The sequence below is a fragment of the Nymphaea colorata genome, chromosome 9 (assembly GCF_008831285.2).
Source record: "Nymphaea colorata isolate Beijing-Zhang1983 chromosome 9, ASM883128v2, whole genome shotgun sequence".
NCBI lineage: Eukaryota > Viridiplantae > Streptophyta > Magnoliopsida > Nymphaeales > Nymphaeaceae > Nymphaea > Nymphaea colorata.
The window spans coordinates 2252320-2274205 of NC_045146.1; the positions used below are offsets into that span (position 1 = coordinate 2252320).

Below are 21886 nucleotides of genomic sequence, written 5' to 3' on the forward strand. Positions count from 1 at the left end.
TGGCTATTTATTAAATTAGTGACTTATTAAATTAATGACCATGATTTAGTCAATGACATGGCTTACGTTATGGGGATATATAACGGACATTAAATGCAATTATGCAACCAATGGAATGAAACAAAGAGGCGACGAAAAAGAAATATTTTGATTTTTTAGTCAAACGAGACACCATCATTGTGAGACAGAGCTGAGTGATTGAGTATAACCAAAGTGTCATTCAATTTTGCATATATATATATATATATATATATATATATATATATATATATATATGTATAGAGAGAGAGAGAGAGAGAGAGAGAGAGAGTAGAAGCATTACATGTAACTTTGGAGTTGAACTTTCTAATTTCATTTCCTCCTTGGGATCCACTAATCCTAGAGCGGAAAAATGTATGTCAAAAAACAAAATGAAAAAGTGTGAAAGAAAACAAGTAGGTAATACTAGTTAGAGAAAAAAGAAAAGGGAGGAAAAACCAACACATTATATAGCTAAAGTACACCAATTTAATTAACTTGATCCAATGATGCCGATCAAGGTCCTAGTATATCCTTTTAATTTGCTACCAATTACGCCTCAGCTAGATTGGGTTGTTGAAAGTAAAATCATAGTTTTTTGCATGGGCAACCATACTTTGATGCAATGCAAGTAAATGTTTATTTATTTTCGCAGTCATGATATATGTTTTTTTAAACTTTGAATAATACGATTCAAAGCTTCTTGTTTTATGTATAAATTACGTAGATTTCGTTAGGTTATTTTGGTAGTTTGGTCACTTGGTCAAATAGTTTCATGGCAGGAGAGGAGGCATTTGAGAAACTTGGGGCATACCATCCCAACTAGGCTTCCACTATATATATATTAAAGTGGGTGGAAATTGTCAGGTTCTAGGTTCTATCTTTAGGTAGAAGTCCTTTCATTTGATGTTCCATATAATGATTGGTGACCCACTCTGGTACTTCCTGTACAAAATTCTTATGCTTGGGCACTTCTACAAGCCATCCCATCTTCCACTTTTTCAAAATAACGACTTATGAACTTAAAATAATTTTACTTTCACCAGTGTTATAAAAAACTGTGTCGGCGCCATACGGACCGGTTTGCACATTAACAGGCCTGTATCACCTTATGTTTTGTAATTTTCAAAATAAAAAGCAACTAAATATGTTAAATTATTTTAAAAATAAAAACTAGAAATATATGAAGCTATAGCGGTTCAATGTATGTATTATTTGTGTAATATTTGTAACAGGTTTATATAGGGGCCTATGCCCTCTTCCCACTGCTTCTTTCTTAAGGAAATTTAAGACTGCATAGTTTTTTACCGAGCTTAATTTAAAACTTTAATTTAGTGGTTGAACTTGGGTCCTTATGAGGTAGTTTTTCAATGTCCTACTACAAGATCAATTAAAATTAATTAGTATTTGATGAAAAAAAAATTTCTAACTGAGCTCGGAACACGAGTATGAAACTGCAAGCCTTTTTACCAGTCCCACAAATTAGTAGGCAGTCAAGTTATTACCTTTTGTAATGCACATGACATTTATGACAATTTTTCATAAATGAGGATCCATTTTGATAATTAACTAAAAGCTATCTTGTTCCTAACCATATAGCTCTCCTTCTCTCATCGTGTTAGTATCAAAAAGAGGAAAAAGTAGTCATTGTTATATAAAATTCAATTAGGGTATAAAGGAGTATGACAAAATCTGTTCTATGTACAAGTTCATCTATATACATATTCTTAGAAATTTGTAAGAGCGCTAAACTTTCACGCAAAAACTTTATGAATGTCCAAATAAGACTTAGAATAAAAAAATAGTTTTTTGTGATAATTGCTTTAAATGACATTTTATCCATATAAAATGAAATTCCATTATACAAAGTCTGAAGAGCAAATGCTAAAGTCAATCTCTCTCTCTCTCTCTCTCTCTCTCTCTCTCTCAAAGACACGCACACAATCGACCGGACGTCTGTAGTTGTTTTAAAATCGATCGCCCTTACTTCTATATTCTCTCATTAGGTTTGACCATTAAGGCCAGCATCAGCTTCTTCATTTTGCACATCTCCCATTTCCTCCATCAGAACTATCAATCTTGCTTTTTCTTCTCTAATCTCTTCCTCCCCCGAGAGAGAGACCATCAGAATTTTCTATCTGCTTTTTCTTCATTAATCACTTCCTACCCCGGAAGAGAGAGAGAGAGATGGCAGGCAAGGAAGGAGGCTACGTGGGGAGAAGCCGGGTAGTGATGGAGGACGGTGGTGGCAGCGGTGGTGGCGATGGAAGAGGAGGAGGATCCATGAAGAAGACGATCATGTGGTTTCGAGAGAGGATGACGCTGGTAGCTGTCATTCTCGGCCAGATGGTCGCCTTCCTCAACGCCTCCACAGCCATCTCTTCCACGGAGCTCGTCAAAAGAGGTAACCAGCAGCAGCTCGCACCTCTCTCTGTCTCCTTCCCTCTCGCTCTCCATCTTCTGCGTTGAACATGGACTTTCTTCGCTCCCACCTAATTGTTACAAACAATTGATTTGTGAACTGATGAAACCAACAAGGGATCAATGCTCCAACTTCGCAATCATTCCTCAACTACGCGCTTCTGGCAATAGTTTACGGCAGCGTTGTGCTTCTCCGGAAGAAAGGGCTCCGCGTAAGTCTCTTTTTTTCTCCCTTCCTGTTCCAATGATGGGCGACGCAACTCATTAGGTTGGGTGGCGTGCATCAACCACATCCTGAGTTAGAGTTTTAGGAGATTAGGAGTGCTGGATCTTCTCCCCTCATCCTCCTTCTCACTCATAATAATGATTTACCATTCATATAGTTTCTGCTATCCTGCTTATTTTCTACAATCTTTGAAGGATCATAACAAAATGATTAATAATAATAACAACAGCAACAATAAGAATATGAATAATTAGTACTATTATTGATAGTCCCCGCCCAATTAGCCTTTTTTTTTCAAAATTTTCCCTTTCAATTAACTTTCCATGGCCGTCCTCAACATTTTGTAAGCGACACAAATTCATCCGTAATATCGCAACTGAATAACAAAAACAAGAAATTTTGGAAAAAAAGCAGTTCCATTAATTTTTCTTAATCAAACATACTCCTGGCATAAATAAAAAGCAAAATGCTTTAATTTGGAGTACTCTAAACCAACCACAACTAAGAGAACTGTTTGCAGACCTGCACAGAATGAATGCAAAAAAAGGTGTATGTAGATAGAAATTAATTTGTTAGGATTCAAAAGTCAAATGTCCAAATTTTTCTAGCTTACAAAGCCTTGACTTATAAATAATGAGTTGTGACGGGAGATAGAAATACCTTTCCATTATTAATCCAGTCATATTGAGCTATAATACGGTGTTAATTATTTAACAGAATATTATTTAATATGTACATTTAAACATTAAAAAAAGGATGAATCTTGAAAAGGAAATGACAAAATTGAAGAATAAAATCCTAATTAATTGAACTAACAGCATCTTCAAATTTTTTTTTTCTGCTGCCCTTCTGGTCAAAAAGAATTTCTGTTATATTATTTGCTTGGTTCGATTGGTAGCATATAAATATTGGATTATATGTTGCGTGTATTTGTGGCTAGACACTTCTCTCTCATCCATCTGGCTGTTTTGCGTCTATTTTTAGGTAAACAGTATATTTTACTTTTTCCAGGTTTCCAGATTTTCTTCCTTTTTTTTTTAAATTTACATTATGAATTCTTTCAATTTTCTACAAGTAACTTTTGTTTTTTCTTCTCTATAGCTTGTTACACATTAATAGTAGTCATCTAACAGTGATCAGTAGAAAAAGAGAAATTGAATGAATCATAATTATTTGCAATCGTCAATTTTTTTATCGGCAACCTTAACTATTTTTTAGTTCATGTAGAGATTATATTTGCTGCTGCATAAACATTTCGTTTTCTCCCTATGTTTGTGCAGGCCAAGTGGTATTACTACATACTTCTTGCACTTGTCGATGTGGAAGCTAATTTTCTTGGTATGTATGCTAAGTGGCACTTTCAACCAAGTAGATCCATATTTCCTTTGTATTCAGGATCATTAAATATTTGATACAAGGGTGGCATATACATATCATATAACTTCAAATTAAGATGTTTTATCGTGTTTTATATATATATATATAGCTAGCTAGTGTCCAAATAACAAAAACAATTCTAATAACAAGTGAAATTAATTAAACACCGTACTCATAAAAAATGGTAGTATATATTTGTTAATTGGCAACATAAAAATGTGTGCACCTTGTAAATTAATATGAACAAATGATATATTCAAAGGCCTCATTTATTACAATATCATTCTAAAAGTCATATTTTCATAGACTACTCCTTATACGTATATATAAATAGATCACTCAAACAACTGATTTGATTGGTTTAACTTGATATGATGGACGGTTCCCGCCGATTCTTGTACTTGATCATGGTTATGTCATATTCACTTATTCTCCATAATATAACGTCGAATCCTGAATTAGGTGTTCAAACCCATAGAAACCATGTAATACTTATGTTCAAAAATACGTAAGGCTATATAATTAATTCCCATTGATCCAAAAAATATTTTCTGATGTATTTAGATGTTTGATTTGGGATTTCTTATTGATCAGGAAAAACATTAGAAGTGGTAATCACGTAGCGGTATGAGAGTATATATCTACAATTTTTTCCTAAAGGATGATAATCGTTCGTGGAAAATTTTAACAATATATAATGACTAAACAACTGATTCATCATCTAAGTCTCAGAGGATTCATGAATGGTGGTTAATATTAATTTGTACGCATTATGTTATTAGTAAATATATATGATTGTGTGGCATATTGTGCAGTGGTGAAAGCGTACCAGTACACTTCCATGACAAGCGTGATGCTGCTGCTTTGCTGGTCCATTCCTTCGGTCATCATCTTGACATGGCTCTTCCTCAAGACTCGCTATGGCTTCATTCAGTTCTTCGGCGTGGCTGTCTGTATCGGCGGCCTTGTCGTCATCGTCTTCTCCGATGTCCATGGAGGCGGTGATAGAACCAGTCAGTTTCTTTCAACTACTACTCCTACTGCTACTGCTACCTGTCGCATGCGTCTACCAGCTTTCCTGATCGGCCATCGTTAAATATTATCTCCCTTACATTACCAATTGCATGTTACTTCATGGTAGACATATATATTGAAAACAATTAAACACTCTAATCTTTATTATACTCGCTTACAATCGATTTAGCAGAGAAAACATGTTGAGTTAACTCGATGATTAAAGTTCATGCTTAGATGCATTCTTCAAGCAAGAAACACATGATTGAAAACCTTTTTCTTAATTTATTCCTTCGGATTTTGTACATGCTTATGCTTTAACAACTTCAACGTCTGTGTATGTTAATCGATCATGTAACGTTCATGCGTGTTCTTGGGGGCTTATAGGAGGACCCAACCCGCTGAAAGGAGATTTAATTGTTGTAGCAGGCGCCACGCTTTATGCAGTTAGCAACGTTTCTGAGGCAAGTCGTTTCCTGCTTATCAGTTCCATTGACTTCTTTATCCTTTTTCTTGTTTGATTGAGTGTTTGAATATCCCTTCTTCTTGATCAGAAGCTGGCCTGTTCTTGTCATGGTCGTTGCCATTAAGCTAAAGTACACATATACATAACCAAAAACAATGTGAAAAACATGAAAAAATGAAAAAAGGGGAAACATGAAATTAAAATGCATTTCTTTCATTTTTGACGTTTTTTTTTCCTTCAAAAAAACATGTTTTCTGCTTTCACGCTTTGTTCGCCTGACCAGTTAATTATTTTTCAAACTTTTAAACGCGTTTTTTTTTGTTAATAATACACATTTTCTGTGACTACGGTTTTCGACAACTAGAATTTTTGTCTCATGTACAATTTGACTCTCAAAAGTTTTGCACTATTCAATTTAAAGGGATATAGGCATTTGACAATCACTTGAGAAGGTATATATTCAGAAGTACGCGCTGAAGGTCCTCATTGAGGCATCAATAGATATTATCAATCTTGATACCAAGTTTATGATTCTTGTGATTATTTGGCTTGATATTTCAAATATTGGCATCCTTGCTGATGACCTTATCGTTATCACTTTTGATTATAAGATGATCAACAATTATCTTGGCTAGAGCTTTGTTTACAAAAGATCTTGCTTTTGGTTATTGAGCTGTAAAAGTCAATCCCAAGAAGCATCATATGTATCTCCTCTATGACCCATTTTCGGTGAACTTCAGAAGATGTATCAAGTGTCCATTTCTTGTTAAGTTCTGATGTAGTCGTCTGAGAATAAGGGTATGGATGAAGCGGGGGTTGGCAGGTGGTTAGTTTCTGTTTCGAGTTTCTAATACATCAACTTTTTTATTCTATAAAAAGGGAGGAGGGGACATTGTTATGAAAGTTGAAGGGGAGAAGCATAATTATCCAAAGCTTTGGTTTCCTTGTTGGATTGGATAATAGGATGAAATACTCCCTATGCTTGCCCAACGTGATGAGAATAAGGGGGATTAAGGCTGGAATCTACAACATGTTGTATGTGCAACTAAAGAGTACTGAACTCTAACTTAGTGCCAGCTCTAGACAATAACCAGACTTGTTTCTGGGGACAATAAAATGACAAGGTAGAGTATTGTTCATTTTGGCAAACAAAGACAGGAAGCAAATCCACGTCTCTTATGTGAAGTGAGATGACTCTAGAGTACCTTAATTTAATTTATACAAACCAATTGCAACACTCGATATATTAGAAGTTTGCTTTGTTACACATGAATTAATTAATAATCATATTAAACGAGCAAACAAGTTTGTGTGGCGTAGTTGCTTTCTTTATTATGCTTATTTATCTTTTAAGTCACTTTTAATTGCTAGTTAATTAGGTTTATAATTCATCTCTTTTGATTTTCCTTCATTTGGTTACAAAATTGGAATATAATAGATGTCAAGCTAATAACACGAATTTACGTTCCCAAACTTTGTTGTACCAGTCTCTATTGAGTCTGATTTTTTCATGTATTTCAGATTATCTGCATTTGAAATATTGACACTCCCACAGAAAAGATATTCCTAAAAGAAAACTTTTTTTTAATAAATGAAAAGTAGAAATTGTAGAAGATTAATGGGTGCTGTTCTCGCTGTATTAATTTTCATTGGTTAGTTTGTTCAAATAGCATCCATATGTTTGTTCGATTCTTTTAATAGCGTATGATAAATACGAATGTGTTTCAATTTTCTATAATTAATAATCTTTGACCCTTTATCCGATATGCATAATCGTTACTACTGATTATCTTTTTTGTTTTCAGGAATTTTTGGTGAAAAATGTTGATAGGATTGAGGTAATGGCAATGTTGGGCGTCTTCGGAGCCATAGTTGGCGCATGCCAAATGTATCCTTGTTTAATTGCACAAACTTTGTGCGTATGTGTGTGCATGTGTGTGTGTGTGTGTGTGTTTCAATTTGTTTGTTAAGGGTTATAGCTAGACAAGGTAAACACACCATGTTAGAACCGCGAATGCTTTGCATCGTCATTATCTTTCCTTTCTTACAGTATTACTCCACGCATAGCATTCTTGAACTATGGGGACTAACCAGTAAGCAACTTTTCACAAATCAATGCGGAGTCTGTTTCAATTTCCGATCCTTGACCTCTTATACAGAGCCATACTAGAGCGGCAGGAGCTGAAGTCCATTAAGTGGACAGTGGGCGCAGTAAGTTTCTTCTTCTGCCTACCATTCTTCTTTAGTGTTTTAATTTCTCCATTGAAGAAGATAAGAAGGCAGCTGGTTATCTAGTTTTTCAATGTCAATGCAGTAGCACAACACCAAGCATTTGCACACTTTGATTTCTGTGGTTTACTTTATTCTTGACAACTTCTTGTCACTCGGACAGCTAAAGAGTTCAAACAGAAGTTCATATGGTGACTGTTCATTTAGGCAATTGCCTTGCTTAGCGAACACTTTTCTACTTTATGCTTAATGAAAAGCGTCTCCTAATATATATATTCTGTTGAAAGGAAAAAAGGAAAAGCTTTTCTGTCTAGTTTCCATATTATTGTGGTGAAAGTTAATTGATAGTCAGTAAATATTTAGGCATTTATTTCTTTCGGTTTCTTAAGAAATAATCAATTGGATTTGTTCGGACTCTCCATTTCTCAATCAAGAGCTTTTTTTTTTTTGGCCAGCCACCTAATTGGAAACTCTGATCGATTTGTGTTTATAGATAATACTACCAAAGAACTTTTTTGTGTGTTTAGTTTGACGCTGTCAGTGGTCGGTGAGTTGTAAAGTTGTTTTCTTGGGAAAAATTCCAAAAAAAAACAAGGCAAATTGAAAGCAATTATTTTTTCAGCAAGAGAAAGGAAGGTAGCCAATTAAAAATAAAATGTGAAAAATGTGAAAAATAAATATCTGGTATTAAAACCATTAAAAAAATATAAAAAACTTGACAACGTGAAAAAATGGAAAAAACACTAAAAAATCATTTTTTTGCATTTCTTTTAAAAGTTTTCTTGGCTGACCTGTTTTTAACGTTTTTAACATGTTTTTTTCTTTTTCTTTTTTCTTTGTTTTAAAAAAACACATTTTCTGTGGCTATGGCTTCTACTAGGAAAACTACAAATTGACTTTTTAATTATTCTTTAAACAAAATGTGTTTTTGCTCAAAAAACCTAACATGATCTTCGCTGATCAGTCTTCATTAAATTTGACTCGGTAGCTTCTGCTTAAAGGGTTAATGTTTGTAGGATTGGATCAGAAGGAAAACTCAACTACAGCTTGCCTTTGTTGTTGTGTATCAGATGTATTCTAATATTTCCTATAATTCTTGATAATCTTCCAAACTTTGCTCCTCAATATTAGGCAACCCTTTCATCCCAGTTCCATCTACACCTCTTGCTTTGCCTCTATTTCTGGCCGGTTCTCCTCACATGCTCCCCTCAAACAATTGTTTTGTGCTCCAATTTGAGAGAAAGCAATGAGAAGCGAAATCATGATCAAATGTGCATATTCTGCTTATATTTCAGTCACATTAGTGGCAATATCTGCAATACATGCTCTTTTAAATAAATGTTAGAAGATTAAGATGCCATATATATGCATGCTGGTCCGATGCACTATCGTCAACTTGTGCTTCAGACTAAGTTACCTCAAGAGGAATAAATGTTATTTAAGTCGGGAATGAACCAAATTCGCATTGGGTGTCAAATAAGATTTCAGAAGCAAAAACGTGCATCTTCCAAACTCACTTTCCTGCATAGGCGAGCATATATTGTATTTAGCAGGTTCTTATATTCATGATGTACTTCTCATCTTCTTCGCTTGCAGTCATTTTTATTCTCCTTTCCCTGCATATGCAAGCCTTTTGTTGGTAGGCACATTCAAATTTGAGACGATTTAAGATGCAAGAAATTAAACAGAAGAAGTGTTTATCTCAGAAACTGAAGTCTCTCTTTTCTTCAATGGTGCGAGCAAGTTTTCAACTTTCCGGTGCCAAATTATAAGTTCTCATTTATGTATTATCAAACCACTTAGTTCCCTGTAAATATTTCATGTAGCATGAATTGTTGTTGTATGTTTGTGAAGGTACTATCCGACTTACTTGGAATCCAACTTACTTTGGTTCCTGTACCTTCAATTTTTGTTCATTCCTTGATGCCATTCTATTGCAGGTGATGCCCTTTATTGGATTTTCTCTAGCATTGTTCTTGTTCTACAGTTTGGTGCCAATCTTGCTTAAGGTACGTTGACTAAACGTGTTGTCTGTTTCATTTGGTAGTTGAATTCAAAGATATCGTGTCCTACTAAATTGCCGTCCTTGGGTGATTGTCTGTTCTTCATATAATATGGCGACTTCAACATTGGTTGAAAGCCATGTATTTAATCATAACGCAGAACGTTTTAGCTTCGGAAATCGATATTTTTCTTCTACTATCATTGATGAAATGCGTTCAATCTAAATGCCTTACAATTATATGAGATGAACTCTTCTATTGTTATTTCTTTTGACCTGGTAGATCGAGTTGCATGCGTCAGGGTGGTGCATGCAAGAAATATGACATAGCACTGGCCACTGGTTCTATGCTGCTGGGTGCGATCAAGTTTCATGTACTCGGTTCTGTTTCCTCATGTTAGAAATGAAAAAGAAGGACCGAGAAGGAGAGCTAATACCAAATGTTTATCCATTCATTTTAAGTATTTTTGCTTGTTACAATTTTCATTTGATCTCTCCCAATTTCGTACTTCGTCTTCGTAGTCTTAATAGGAGGAAATTTGCAATTTTTTTCTTACCTTCAGGTTGCTATTATTTTCAAAATACTACAGATATTATAAAATTATATCAATATTACTAAATTCGTAACCTTTTGTCCGCACCGCAGCAAGATGGTCCACTCCAAAAGGGGTTTGTGTTATGAAACCTTCATTGTCATGACCCAGTACAATAATCTTTTGAACCACAAAAAAGATCTCAAAGTTTGATCTGCGAAGGGCGAGGGGCATAGAGGGGGACTTCCGCCTCTTTTTAAGGCAGTAGAAAAATAACACTCGCCTGGGAAAAAAATGACTAAAAGTAACCCTTTTCTTCCAGCTTTTATTTTGATTAAAGTTTATGGCAGTAGAAAAATAACCACTCGCCTGGGGAAAATAATGACTAAAGTAACCCTTTTCTTCCAGCTTTTATTTTGATTAAGTTTACTTGTACTCTTCCCAATAAAGGGAGCTTCCAAATATTGTCTTGGTTCTGGTTGAGAACTTAGATTAGCTAAGGAGAGAGTACATATTGAAGATTAAGCTGCATGTGAAAATTATGATGCACCCGTTTTAGTATTGTTGTTGTTGTAAAATAATTTAGCATGCTTGTAGTCATCGCCATGGATGCATGCCGTCATTCATCCTTTTTATATACTTCCCAACTTTTTACTTTAATCACCCACTGTTGAAAAGAACGAAAATGGGCAAAGTTACCTTCAAATATTTGGGGTTCATCATGACGGAAAGCCAAATTCATGAGCAAGCAAGATTGCAACAGCCACAAGGTCTAGGATAATACATTTAAATAACTTTATTTTACTGTAGCCTTGGAAATATACTTCCCCCTCTGACATTGGGAAGATTCAACCTCCACCATTAACAGCACAATGAAAGTTTTTGGTTCTGAAATTCTCAAAAGGTAAAGAAAGGTACTGATATGCACAGCAACCTCCAATAGCTGAACACCGAACAACCAATTATTGAAACCAAATTTTTGTACCGTGTATACTAATGTTTCCTCAAACCTGAGCACATAGATTTCAGTTTTACTGAGGACATGTTCTTCATATTTGTTTAGTTTCTTTAGGTTCTAAATTTGGGAGAAACTCTTTAATCTTGTACCAACAAGAAAAAATTCCCTTCATCACAATTTTCTGCATTTTCAGATTTGCACAAGTTATGTTAGTAAGAACGCAAGTGCATAAGATCTGGAATATCAGGGTTCAAAGCCATAGGCAAGAAGTGGGTGCTTAACACAACGCTATCAATCTTGAGACCAAATCTTTCTTGTTTGGTTCTATCTCTGTCTGCAGTTGAGAATAGATCTTGATCACCCCGTTTTGCATGTGTGGCAAGTTCACAAGAGGAGAAAACGATGATGCGTTTGACTATAGAGCTCATTATCTTGATTTTCGCCTAGATCTAGAATTTCAGTGGTCTCATTCTTATTTCTTTTGCAGATAAGCGGATCTACGATGCTTAATCTTTCATTACTTACAGCAGATGCATGGTCTGTTCTCATTCGCATTTTTGTGTATCACCAAAAGGTGGGCTCCTCATAAACTTCATGCTCTTCTTCAATAAGTATATATTATATTAAAATCTCAGCGTTCTAGCTCCAACCATCATGAAATCATGCCTTGCAGGTTGACTGGATGTATTTCCTTGCATTTTTCATGGTCAGCTCTGGAATCATAATTTTCTCATGGTATGTCAACACTCATTTCCACTTTTCTCAAAGACGTTGCATCACTTTATGAAGCTGGGGAATGCTGAATAAGAATTTGAAAACAGGGCTTCCAGAGAGAAGATAGCGGCACCTGATGGACAAAACAGCCTCCAACTCAGTGAAAGAGATGAGGAGGATGGCCAACGAAACACTAACACTTATGCCCCACGATTTGCGACACCAAAAACATAAGCATTATCTAGTCGTCCACCACTGCAAGTCATATCCATGGGTTCAATTTGAGAAGAAGGCCTTTTCTTCTCCTCCTTCTTCCTCCCTCGCTTTTTTTTCTGTTTTCTTGTCATTTCTGCTTTGATTTCTGTTTTGGTTTCCTTTTCTTTGAAGCTGTTTAAAGAAGATATGCTTTTCAGCTAAGAAAACATATGCGGTTTGCTACTTCAAGTTTACCCCGCCATGTAACTGCTTTGAAATGGGAAGGCGTTCTCCATTACGGAGAACAGGTCTGCATTCGGTTGGCCTCCGTCATGTACAGGTCATGCATGGTTTGTGCAGGAACGTTTCAGCAGTGGTTGAGTTTTGTTATGACAATCCAGTAAAGGTTCCAAAGCCATGGCTTAAGCTTTGTGGGACATACTCCACAATTTCCTTTCGTTTTTTTCTCGTTTAGCGTTCAACGTGAAGAAAATGGTACCTTGGTGCAGCTTCTTTTTAAAGATGAGTAGGTGAAAATAAGTATGCTTCTCCACAGGTCCATGCTCCCCTCGTTTTTAGTAGAATATTGTTCTCATTTTTTAGCACTCTTCATAGAACCCTCTGTATCAATGAGAACCGAAAGTCAAATATCCCAGCGAAAAGACACTAAAAGTGACAAAACATGATCCAGCAAGCTTGAAATGAAACCAAAGTATGATCCGAACGCTAGTGTGAATATAAGGGCGCAACAGCCTTAGAAAGCAGGCGAGTGATTATGACCCGACACCAAGGACTGTTTTATAAACTGCCCACAGGAGACCTCAAACTGCTAGTCAACGATAACAGGTTCCCAAGAAATTAAGTTCTCAATTTCCATGTTAGATTTCTTTAACATATGAGAATAGGAGAATGTTCTTACACTAGTTTATTGTCAATCGGATCATCACCCGAAGATATTTATATTTCTGTTGAATGTTCGACTTCGTAATCAAGTTACATGATAAATATATATCTTCAGTACAATCAAAGGACTAAGCATGTGAAGTCACAAGTTTGCAACAGAACCAGTGAGTGGAATCATGTCCGAATGATAAGATCAGCGCCTCCACTCCTACCGTAATTAAGAGACATGGAGACAGCTGAAAGTTCAGGATGAAAAGGTTGAAGTTATCTTCATAAGACAGTGTTTTACTTGTTAATGTGCATATGCAAACATTCCTGTATCCTGCAAAAGGAAAAGGATCCCTCACTTTAGAACTACATTAATCAATTTTCAGACTCTAATAGTATGAAGTATGAACAGACAAATAACAATGCAGGAGATGTTAACAATCTGCCCCCCAGCGGAAGCCAAAAATGGTAACAATTGAACGTAAGGGTAAGGGGAAATGGGAATAAACTGCCGGCCCGGAACTGGATCAACTTCTGGAAAGGGCAATGAATAAGATGCATGAATCTGGATTATCATATGAGGGCAAACGGCACATGCAAGGAAAAGGCAAAAAAGAAAAAGGAGAAAGGAGGCCCCTAACACTTGCTTCAAATAGAAGCAACATGGCTGGCACAGTAAATCCAAACTCAAGAGCCAAACTGAATATGCTAAACCCAGTCCACGAAAAACGTGCAAAAATCCCCAGACTCGGGAGCTGAACTGACTCTCTCAGACCAATCCACACTTCCACAGAAAACGTGTGCAACAATGAAGACACATTTGAGGGGGCAAATGAACATACCTATTTACAAACTTACCCAATCTTTTGGGGCTTAAAATAAGGAAACATCGGCCACTTTAAGATTCCTTGCATATTTAGGCTTCCTTAATTGTGTTATTTGACCAACTCCTAGCCACTGTTTTATGCACTCAAACACCTTTTCATTGTTCAACAATCCCCTATGAGATGCTTGAACTCCAACGCGAGCAATTGCTGCTAAACCATCAGCCTGATTTGAAAACAAAGATCAAACGGCACAACTTCAGACTCATTTGAATTGGCAATACCTAGTCAAAAATTGAAATTCATTTAAATTGATGACACCCTGTTCAAGTGTGGTAAAACAGCGTTAAGTAATGCCTAATATTTGGGGCAACTGAAAAGTAATTCATAATTTCATATGCATACCAAACTAGCACCAAAGCAAAAGGAAACAAGGAATCACATCATGACTACCATCATATGATGAAGGATCTATCTGATAACATAGCATGCATTCGAGAGGAACAGTAAAAAGACCAATTGGTTTATGAAAGTGGAAAACAGATTGACCCATATTTAAATACTAAAAAGGTAAAAAACCCACTGCATATCTTTCACTGGTTCCTAGGATAGCTTTCTATGATTTTCTATTTTTCCAAGAGGTATGACATTCTTAAACATCAAGAAACTTAATAACTAGATGACAGCAAAAGACTAAGGAATGCTCATTTGCATTAAAACATAATAACTCAAACTCTAAAAGAAACTGAAGATATTTTTGTTCACATGCTTCCATTAAACCATTCTGCACAGGCATGTAGTTCATAAACTAAAGTGCAAGGATGACAACGAAGGTAACACTGAATTTGTGCTAATAGATTAGGCAGTGACTGATACCCTTGAATTGAATGGAACAGAGTAAAATTACGGTGAAACATTATTTTGGAAAATTAAAATTACATCAACCACATGCACAGTTGCACTGACACAAACTGTTAATACTGATAGCTTTTCAGAATTCATGGACAAGGCACTCAGCACGATGGAAAGCAGATTCTTGAAAAGCCATAACAATTCAAATCAGCTATGCTGAGAATGAATGAACACACACACATCACATACAATTATTTCTTCTAAAGAGTTCAGTTATTATAATTGATATTATTATTATCATTTTCACAAATATCATTCTCAGAGTTTTTAATGCAAGGTTCTTTTCTGGTATTAATCAGGATTTTTTTTTTTGTTGGAAAACCTTGGCAAATTCAAAAATTTTTAAAATACAAAAAATATATATAAAATAATACAAAACCCGGAGTTTCTTTTACTAATTTTCTTACAAAAAATATTGATAAAAATTCAAAAGTTTTAACAATATGCCAAATGAAACTTCAAATAGAAATTATTTTCTTTCTGAAAAAAGGAAAAATGGAAAACACTTTTTTCTTTTGGATTTTTTTTTAAATATCCTGATTTTCACCTTTTATTAATTTTTTATTTCATGTTTTTCTTTAGGAAAACACCGACATCCATGACAGTGATTATTACTACGCTATTACCATGCTACTGCTTTGCCTATTCCTTTTGTATCTTTCTTCTTTCGAATGGTTTTTTATTTTTTTTTCAATTCACAAAAATGATCAATGGCACCAGCTAGTCACTAGTCCAAACGGCTAGTGTTATAGGCTTCTAGCCTCTAGGACTACCCAAGTGGTTAGTCATGGCTCCACTTCTATACATAAATATGGGTTTGCCCATTCATTCAATGCCTTTTTATGCAGTGGCCAGGATAGGTATAGACATGTGCAGACAGCTGTTTTCATAAACTCACCCATTTTCAACAGTGGGCCAGGTCTCGCTATATAGCATATTCCCTTGGACCTGGCCTAAAGATCTAACTCTAGCCCTCTCTCATGTCCCTGAGGCCTGACTAAAGCTTTTTAGTGCAGCTAAAAAACTTCTGAGTCCAACTGCTCTTAAGCATTTCAACAATAATGTTCCTTATCTTTCTAAATGTTTATGTGTTCCTTAATGAACTCCTGCTCTTCTGGTCATTCTTGTTGTTCTGCGATATGTTTCTTGAACCCTATCTTATGTAGTGCTTCTCTCTTAAGCGTATTTATCCTGCTCCTAGACCTTGTAATTGTACCATGTGAACAATTAGCAATCAACTGTTTCAACTTTCAACATACAACAGCCACAGACAGGAGTAGGGGTAAAACATGTAACACAATGTCAAAAAAAAGGAAGATGTGTTGTCAAATGACTTAAGTTGAACGAGAGAATCTACGGGTTATTTAGGAAATTTTTAGGTAAAATTGTGACATGCAATACCTACAATTTATGATTTGGAGTTTCTTTCCTCAACTCCAAAGTAACACTGAACTTTCAAAGAGTAGCATTAATTGCACTAGGAAAAAGATGGCACCACATGAGAAAAGGAAGTAACTATGCATAGTCAAAATTTAAGTTGAAAGAGAGTACCTATGAGTTCTTTAGGAAAATTACTAGGCAAAATTATGACATCCAACACCTAGAAGGTATGACTTGGAGTTTCTTTCTTCAATTCCAAGTAGAAACTGGCCTCCCTTTCAAAGGGTAACATTAACTAGATAAAGGAAAAAAAAAAAAAGCATCACATGTAAACAATGTCAAAAGGAAATAACTAAAATGCCAAAACTTGCAGTCCACACTTCTCAACGTGCACAAAGCGCATGTGATATATGTACAAAATTACAAATTGATACAAGAACTTTTCCATACAAGCAGTGAAAGGTAGCAATTATATTGCTAGCAATTTAAATTTCTCACCATCGCTGATTCAGCAGGAACAGTTCCATCACCATCAACAAATGAGTAGTTTGGCTGCATGAAGACAATCAAAATAAGATGTTATTCGCCAAAATACTAAAAAGAGCTGGAGATTTTTACAATCATCCCATTTACCATGGAGTGACATATCTTTGAATAATCATCAAGGGGAGAACTCTCAGATCCATAGCTGCATTAAACAAAATAAGTATGGCATCCATTTTTGAAAGGAATACTAGAAAAAGAGACAAAATTTGCTTGACATACCAGATGTTAAAAGGTGTATCAAATGACGTGCCAAATATATTGTAAAAGCTCACGCTCTCAGGTAGTTGAGCATTGGTGAGTATTCTGCGGGTTTCAGTTGACCATTTGAAAATGGAAGAATTGAAAGGAAGAGGTACTGATTTTCCATTATATGTCAGCTGCAATTATTTAAACAAAGATAAGTCCAGTAAATACTAAAACACAAAAGTTCAGCAAAAAAAGTGAAAAGGAAAACGGTGGCAAAAATTGAAGTTATGAGCGAGTGCAAAATCAGTGAGTTGACCATTTATTCTTCTGTAGTTTGCAGTTTTGCAAAATTTCGAATAGCAATTTAAGGATTGCAATTCAGTCTCACCACGGCCTCAATGATCTGTCATCATATGGACAAATAATGCAGTGAAAAAGCAAATATAAGAAATTTGGCCCTGTGAACTAATCAGGGTTACTGGAAGCTTCAGCATGACAAAAGGAGTATGAATTCCTGAAAACTCAGTTCATTTTATGACATTGTGACAGAGAATTAAATGTTCCCCATTCCATTCTATTTTATATTTCACTTTCTTCTTCACTTCTGGCATCAATTGCATCCAGTTCCCTTTCTGAATATGCTTGGTTCCTTAGTTGCTCTTGGTTTAAGTAACAGTTTTTGTTTGTGCCTTTCCATTCACCTCATTTTTCCCTTATGAGATCTCGGCTCTTCGGAATGGTTGGAGACAGCAAAAATTTCAGGTCTTCTACTTTCCACTGTTACTTTGCATATTGTTTCATGCTCCTACTTCACAGTTCAGGCAGCCATGATCAAATAATCTACCAAACTAATGCCTTCTTAATACCACCATCTGATGACATCCCTATGGCAACCACACCAAGAATGTCAAACCATATATTCATATTTTATGACAATCACCAGATGAAGACCAACAAGGCATTCCTCTTATGATCCTCTTTTTCTTGAGGATGGTAGCCTTTCTATTTCCACTTGAAAGTGCATGCATCTTTAAACATGTATACTTTTAGAGCAACATAAGGAAACAAATCGAGTCCGGACCATGTCCATAATTACTCATACATCTTTGTCCCTTCATTTCCAAAGTCCTTGTATTATTGTCCCTACCAAGTCATATGTATGTGATTTCCACCTAAGTAGCATGGATTGTATAGGCTTTGACATGAAATGCCTTTTCTCCTGCTTTTTACAATTTGAATGCACAAACAACAATAATGCTTGTTTGCAATAGGACAAAGTAGCCCAGCAGACAAGTAACACTTAAAGTCATGAAAATAGATAGGGAAAAACCACCCAATGCGACATCTTCACCTATCCACAAGCACATTTCTATCAGCTCCACGAAGGGATGAATGTAATATAGCAAGCTGCAGTATTAGCCGAATGCATATTAACTGATTCAAATATCAATCATAACAGATAGTGCACTATATATGTTCAGAAGTTATTGTACCTCATTGTCACGCAATGCTTCTTCAAACAGAGAAACACTGTCTGAGGAATTAAATGTCTCCAGTTTTCCAACAGAAGAACCTTTGGAGTCGGATTGCTTTCTCCAAACTTGAATAAGAGGTTCACATTTCCACGTGAAATCTGGATTTGGTAGCATCTCATACACGGATGGGCATTCAACCAACTTTGTATTGAAGAAATGGCAAATAGAAAAAAAAAGAAAAGAAAAGTGAACTAGTGGTCCCATAGAAGAAAGCGTTTAGTCACATACTAACTATCATTTAGCCCTATTCAACCATGCACCACAATTTCCCAACCAGAACAAAAATAAATGAATCTCAGAAAAATGGCAAAACAAGAACTGGACAAGTTTATGTATCCTTATCAGAACCAGGAAGCATGCTGAAAACTTTTGTGCTCGAAAGATGTATGGGCTGCAACAAGATGCCCGGAAAGCACCAAATACACATCCAAAACAGAAAAACACAAGGAAAAAAGCCACTTGAAGATAAAGAGGACGCAAAAACAATTCTAAAGTTTGACAAACACAAAATCAATGAAAACATACGAATGTAGAGATATTGGTCAACTGCGTATATCAGGAACTAAGTTAAGATGCTTCTGTACCTCAAGTTGCACTTGTAATTGTTAATATATTCTTTAACATTAGTATTTTCAGGAGAACCTAATATATATATATATCGTGTGTGTCTTCCATTTATACCTTTCTCAACTCTATGATCTATCTGCTTGAATTTTAATTAATAAATGGGAAATACATCTTCTCTATGGTAAAGAAAGCATGGCAATCCGAAACTCTCATATCGCAGATGGGGTGGTATTAGGAGGAGATGAATGCAGGTTCCCCAACATTATGAAAGGTATAGCTTTTAGCCTTCTACAAACAAAGTAAGAACTTACTGTAGACAGGAACAAAGAGGATGCTGAATGACTTCGTGTAAGGAAAAACCATGGAAGATAGTCATGTCCAGAAAATCATAAATTTGGTACTTGAAGATTTTTATTGACATGAATAAGAAGGTAAAATGCCACTTTCTTTTTTGTTTCATACTTTCATTTATTGCCAAGCTGGTTATGTGCACGAGTTGAGGGACCTCTTAAATAATTGTTTGTGCAAAAAATTTATTTTCCTTTTCTGTGCATGCTGGCTTTTGTGGGTCTTGATCACCTGATGGACAATGTTAGGATTCAACATATCCTGCGATTTTTAGTTTTACAAATAAGGAAATGTCATGCAACATCAACAGCACATGGTACAGTACACAAGGGAAAATGCATGGAATAATGAATTACCAGTTGATGCATCGCCCATCTAGAAACAAACAAGAAGCTCTCAAAACCATAAACGAACTGAAGTCCTGTTAAAAGTGAATCATTAATGCATCCTGGGGCACCTGTTATAACACAACGATTGACCTGAGTTCATTTCGATCAATCAGCCTAAAGACATGTATGCAATACTTATAATCCACCAAAGTTAAAAGAGAATTCTCAAACAGTCCGAAATATGTATTAAACGGAATCAGTAGTATTACAGTGGACGTTACCTTGAAAAGGGCAAGCAATACAGATCCACTTATTGACATACTTCTCAAATATCTAAAAACAACCACCATGCACAATTTTGTCAAGCACCTGTACTAAAATAATACCTAAACTTATCTTACATAAACTGAAAAATGGCCAGATTGTAACCACAACCATACATCTTTATGAAGTGATATGAAACATAAGACCAGCAATCCACCCATTGAATGGGAGATTATATTGACTTTCTTCCCCCCAGAAGCTTTGTAGGCAGTTTCCAGCTTCACTTTCAATCCATGAATGACCTCTTCAGTCCTACACAACGTGATTAAGAAAAAACCGGAAAATTAACTTCTATATGATGCTACAAAATTTATCACGTTAATATTAGCTTGATTGTAACTGGAACTATTTCAACTTCAGATACTTTACTAAATGAGGAAGCGTGAATCACACAGAGACACACAAGACATTTAACTGGAAATGGTCTAAGATTTTAGCTCCTCACTTCTCAGTGTTATGTATTCGAGACTGAATACCTATTGCTTTGTCTGAAGTCATAACCATAGCCAAACAGCGTGGTCCCCTTCTCATATCCGCACTCAACAAGCATATCAATGAGGTAATGGAAATGATAAACATCAGTGAGATGTACCAACTTTACCCACTGAAACAAAAAAAAAAACTGATCGTCAGAAACAATATAAAGCTATCATGTGACAGAAACATCTACAAGTAGCTCACCAAGCACTAAGAGGTCATGTCTAAGAGGGCCAGACATAAGATGGGAAAAAGGACACTTTATTTATCATGTTGCAACACTAAATCAGCAGAAAGGGAAGTAAACTTGGTGGGTATCTATGGTTTGAAAAAAAAAACACAGAGACACTGGCCTAAGTTCATAGTAAGATTTACGCTTGTGAATTGGATAAACTAACACACAGACACAGACATACACATATCATATATTATTTATTTCTAGGCAGAAGAAGCTCACCCATGCAGGGTCTAAAATGTCAATCGCATAGAGCCCATGGTCATCTTCTGGGACGACAATTTCGATATTGGGATCCAACGACTCCGTATAACCTTAAACGCCAGCATCTCACCCAGTCAGAAAATTCCCCAAACACGTTCCCGAAAGAAACTTAGTGAAATGGACAAGAAAAAATAAACATGAAGGAGGAACGGAGGAATTTACCCGTTTTGGGATTATAGAGGGACCAGAGCTTACGCTTGAATTCGAGGTTGGCTAAGATTATCCTCACCCAAACCCTAGACTCGCCGCCGTTATTCTTGCTCCTGGCATTGAGGATGGACCCCCCCATGCCGGAGACGAGCAGGACAGGCTCGAGACTCCGCTGGAGGCGGACCCTCCGGCGTCTCGGAAACCCAGAGAACCACGTCCCGAACATCTCCCCGACCAAGAACCAGGAGCTTGCGGTCGAAGAAGAATATAGAAACGGGGAGGCGGAGGGGAAGAAGAGGTGGTGGCGGCAGTAGAAATGACAGTGGTAGAGGCGGGGAAGGGAACGCCATTACGTCGCTGTCGCAACATGTGCCTGCTGACGGTTGGGAGGAGAGGTGCCTCTCTGACCGGACGGTGCGGCGGACCAGACCGGAGGCCTTCTCGACTCCGATTCCCGAATATCTCTCTCTCTCTCTCTCTCTCTCTCGGCAGCCAAGTGATGACATGCTGGGATTCAGTGTAATTTCTAAAAACCGGTTTCTGTATCAACAAACCGTCTCAGCCGATACAATTCTCACCTATCGTCTACCGACCCATATGAACATTATAAAATCATTCTTTACATTACAATATTGTATATAATATATTAATACAAAAGCTAATAGTCAGTCAACTATGTATTATATGTCAGTCGCCACGATACTATAACATGGAGCCATGTGGCCGATACACGACTCGTATCGGCCCATATTTTGAGGTCTGGAA

General features: G+C 36.3%; 2 protein-coding genes across 7 annotated transcripts; one reads left to right on the forward strand and one right to left on the reverse strand.

The window, feature by feature from the left end:
- The first annotated feature begins 1922 nt into the window (after positions 1-1922).
- On the forward strand, positions 1923-12998 carry LOC116260746 (uncharacterized). Of its 3 annotated transcripts, XM_031639199.2 has the most exons (11): positions 1925-2422; positions 2557-2651; positions 3946-4003; positions 4858-5055; positions 5444-5520; positions 7328-7410; positions 7682-7733; positions 9692-9760; positions 11732-11818; positions 11918-11979; positions 12066-12998. In XM_031639199.2, exons 1-11 carry the CDS (start codon positions 2206-2208, stop codon positions 12190-12192), a joined length of 1125 nt encoding a protein of 374 aa, XP_031495059.1. In that variant the 5' UTR covers positions 1925-2205; the 3' UTR covers positions 12193-12998. The 3 variants fall into 3 exon arrangements, with proteins under 3 accessions (XP_031495060.1, XP_031495059.1, XP_031495061.1); XM_031639201.2 differs by lacking the exon at positions 2557-2651 and having other exon boundaries at positions 1926-2422; XM_031639200.2 differs by lacking the exons at positions 11732-11818; positions 11918-11979; positions 12066-12998 and adding an exon at positions 10037-10120 and having other exon boundaries at positions 1923-2422.
- A 13-nt stretch (positions 12999-13011) lies between these two features.
- LOC116260744 (phospholipase A(1) LCAT3) lies at positions 13012-21588 on the reverse strand. Of its 4 annotated transcripts, XR_004174163.2 has the most exons (13): positions 21134-21588; positions 20930-21021; positions 20472-20599; positions 20112-20247; positions 19953-20004; positions 19699-19799; positions 18386-18568; positions 16926-17083; positions 16794-16848; positions 16659-16712; positions 16332-16455; positions 13903-14094; positions 13012-13378 (listed from the first exon to the last, which is right to left on the reverse strand). XR_004174163.2 is itself a non-coding variant. In XM_031639198.2 (12 exons), exons 1-11 carry the CDS (start codon positions 21345-21347, stop codon positions 13918-13920), a joined length of 1350 nt encoding a protein of 449 aa, XP_031495058.1. In that variant the 5' UTR covers positions 21348-21588; the 3' UTR covers positions 13012-13378; positions 13887-13917. The 4 variants fall into 4 exon arrangements, 2 of the variants coding, with proteins under 2 accessions (XP_031495058.1, XP_049935585.1); XM_031639198.2 differs by lacking the exon at positions 16332-16455 and having other exon boundaries at positions 13887-14094; XR_007574275.1 differs by lacking the exons at positions 16332-16455; positions 16794-16848.
- Positions 21589-21886: the final 298 nt, after the last annotated feature.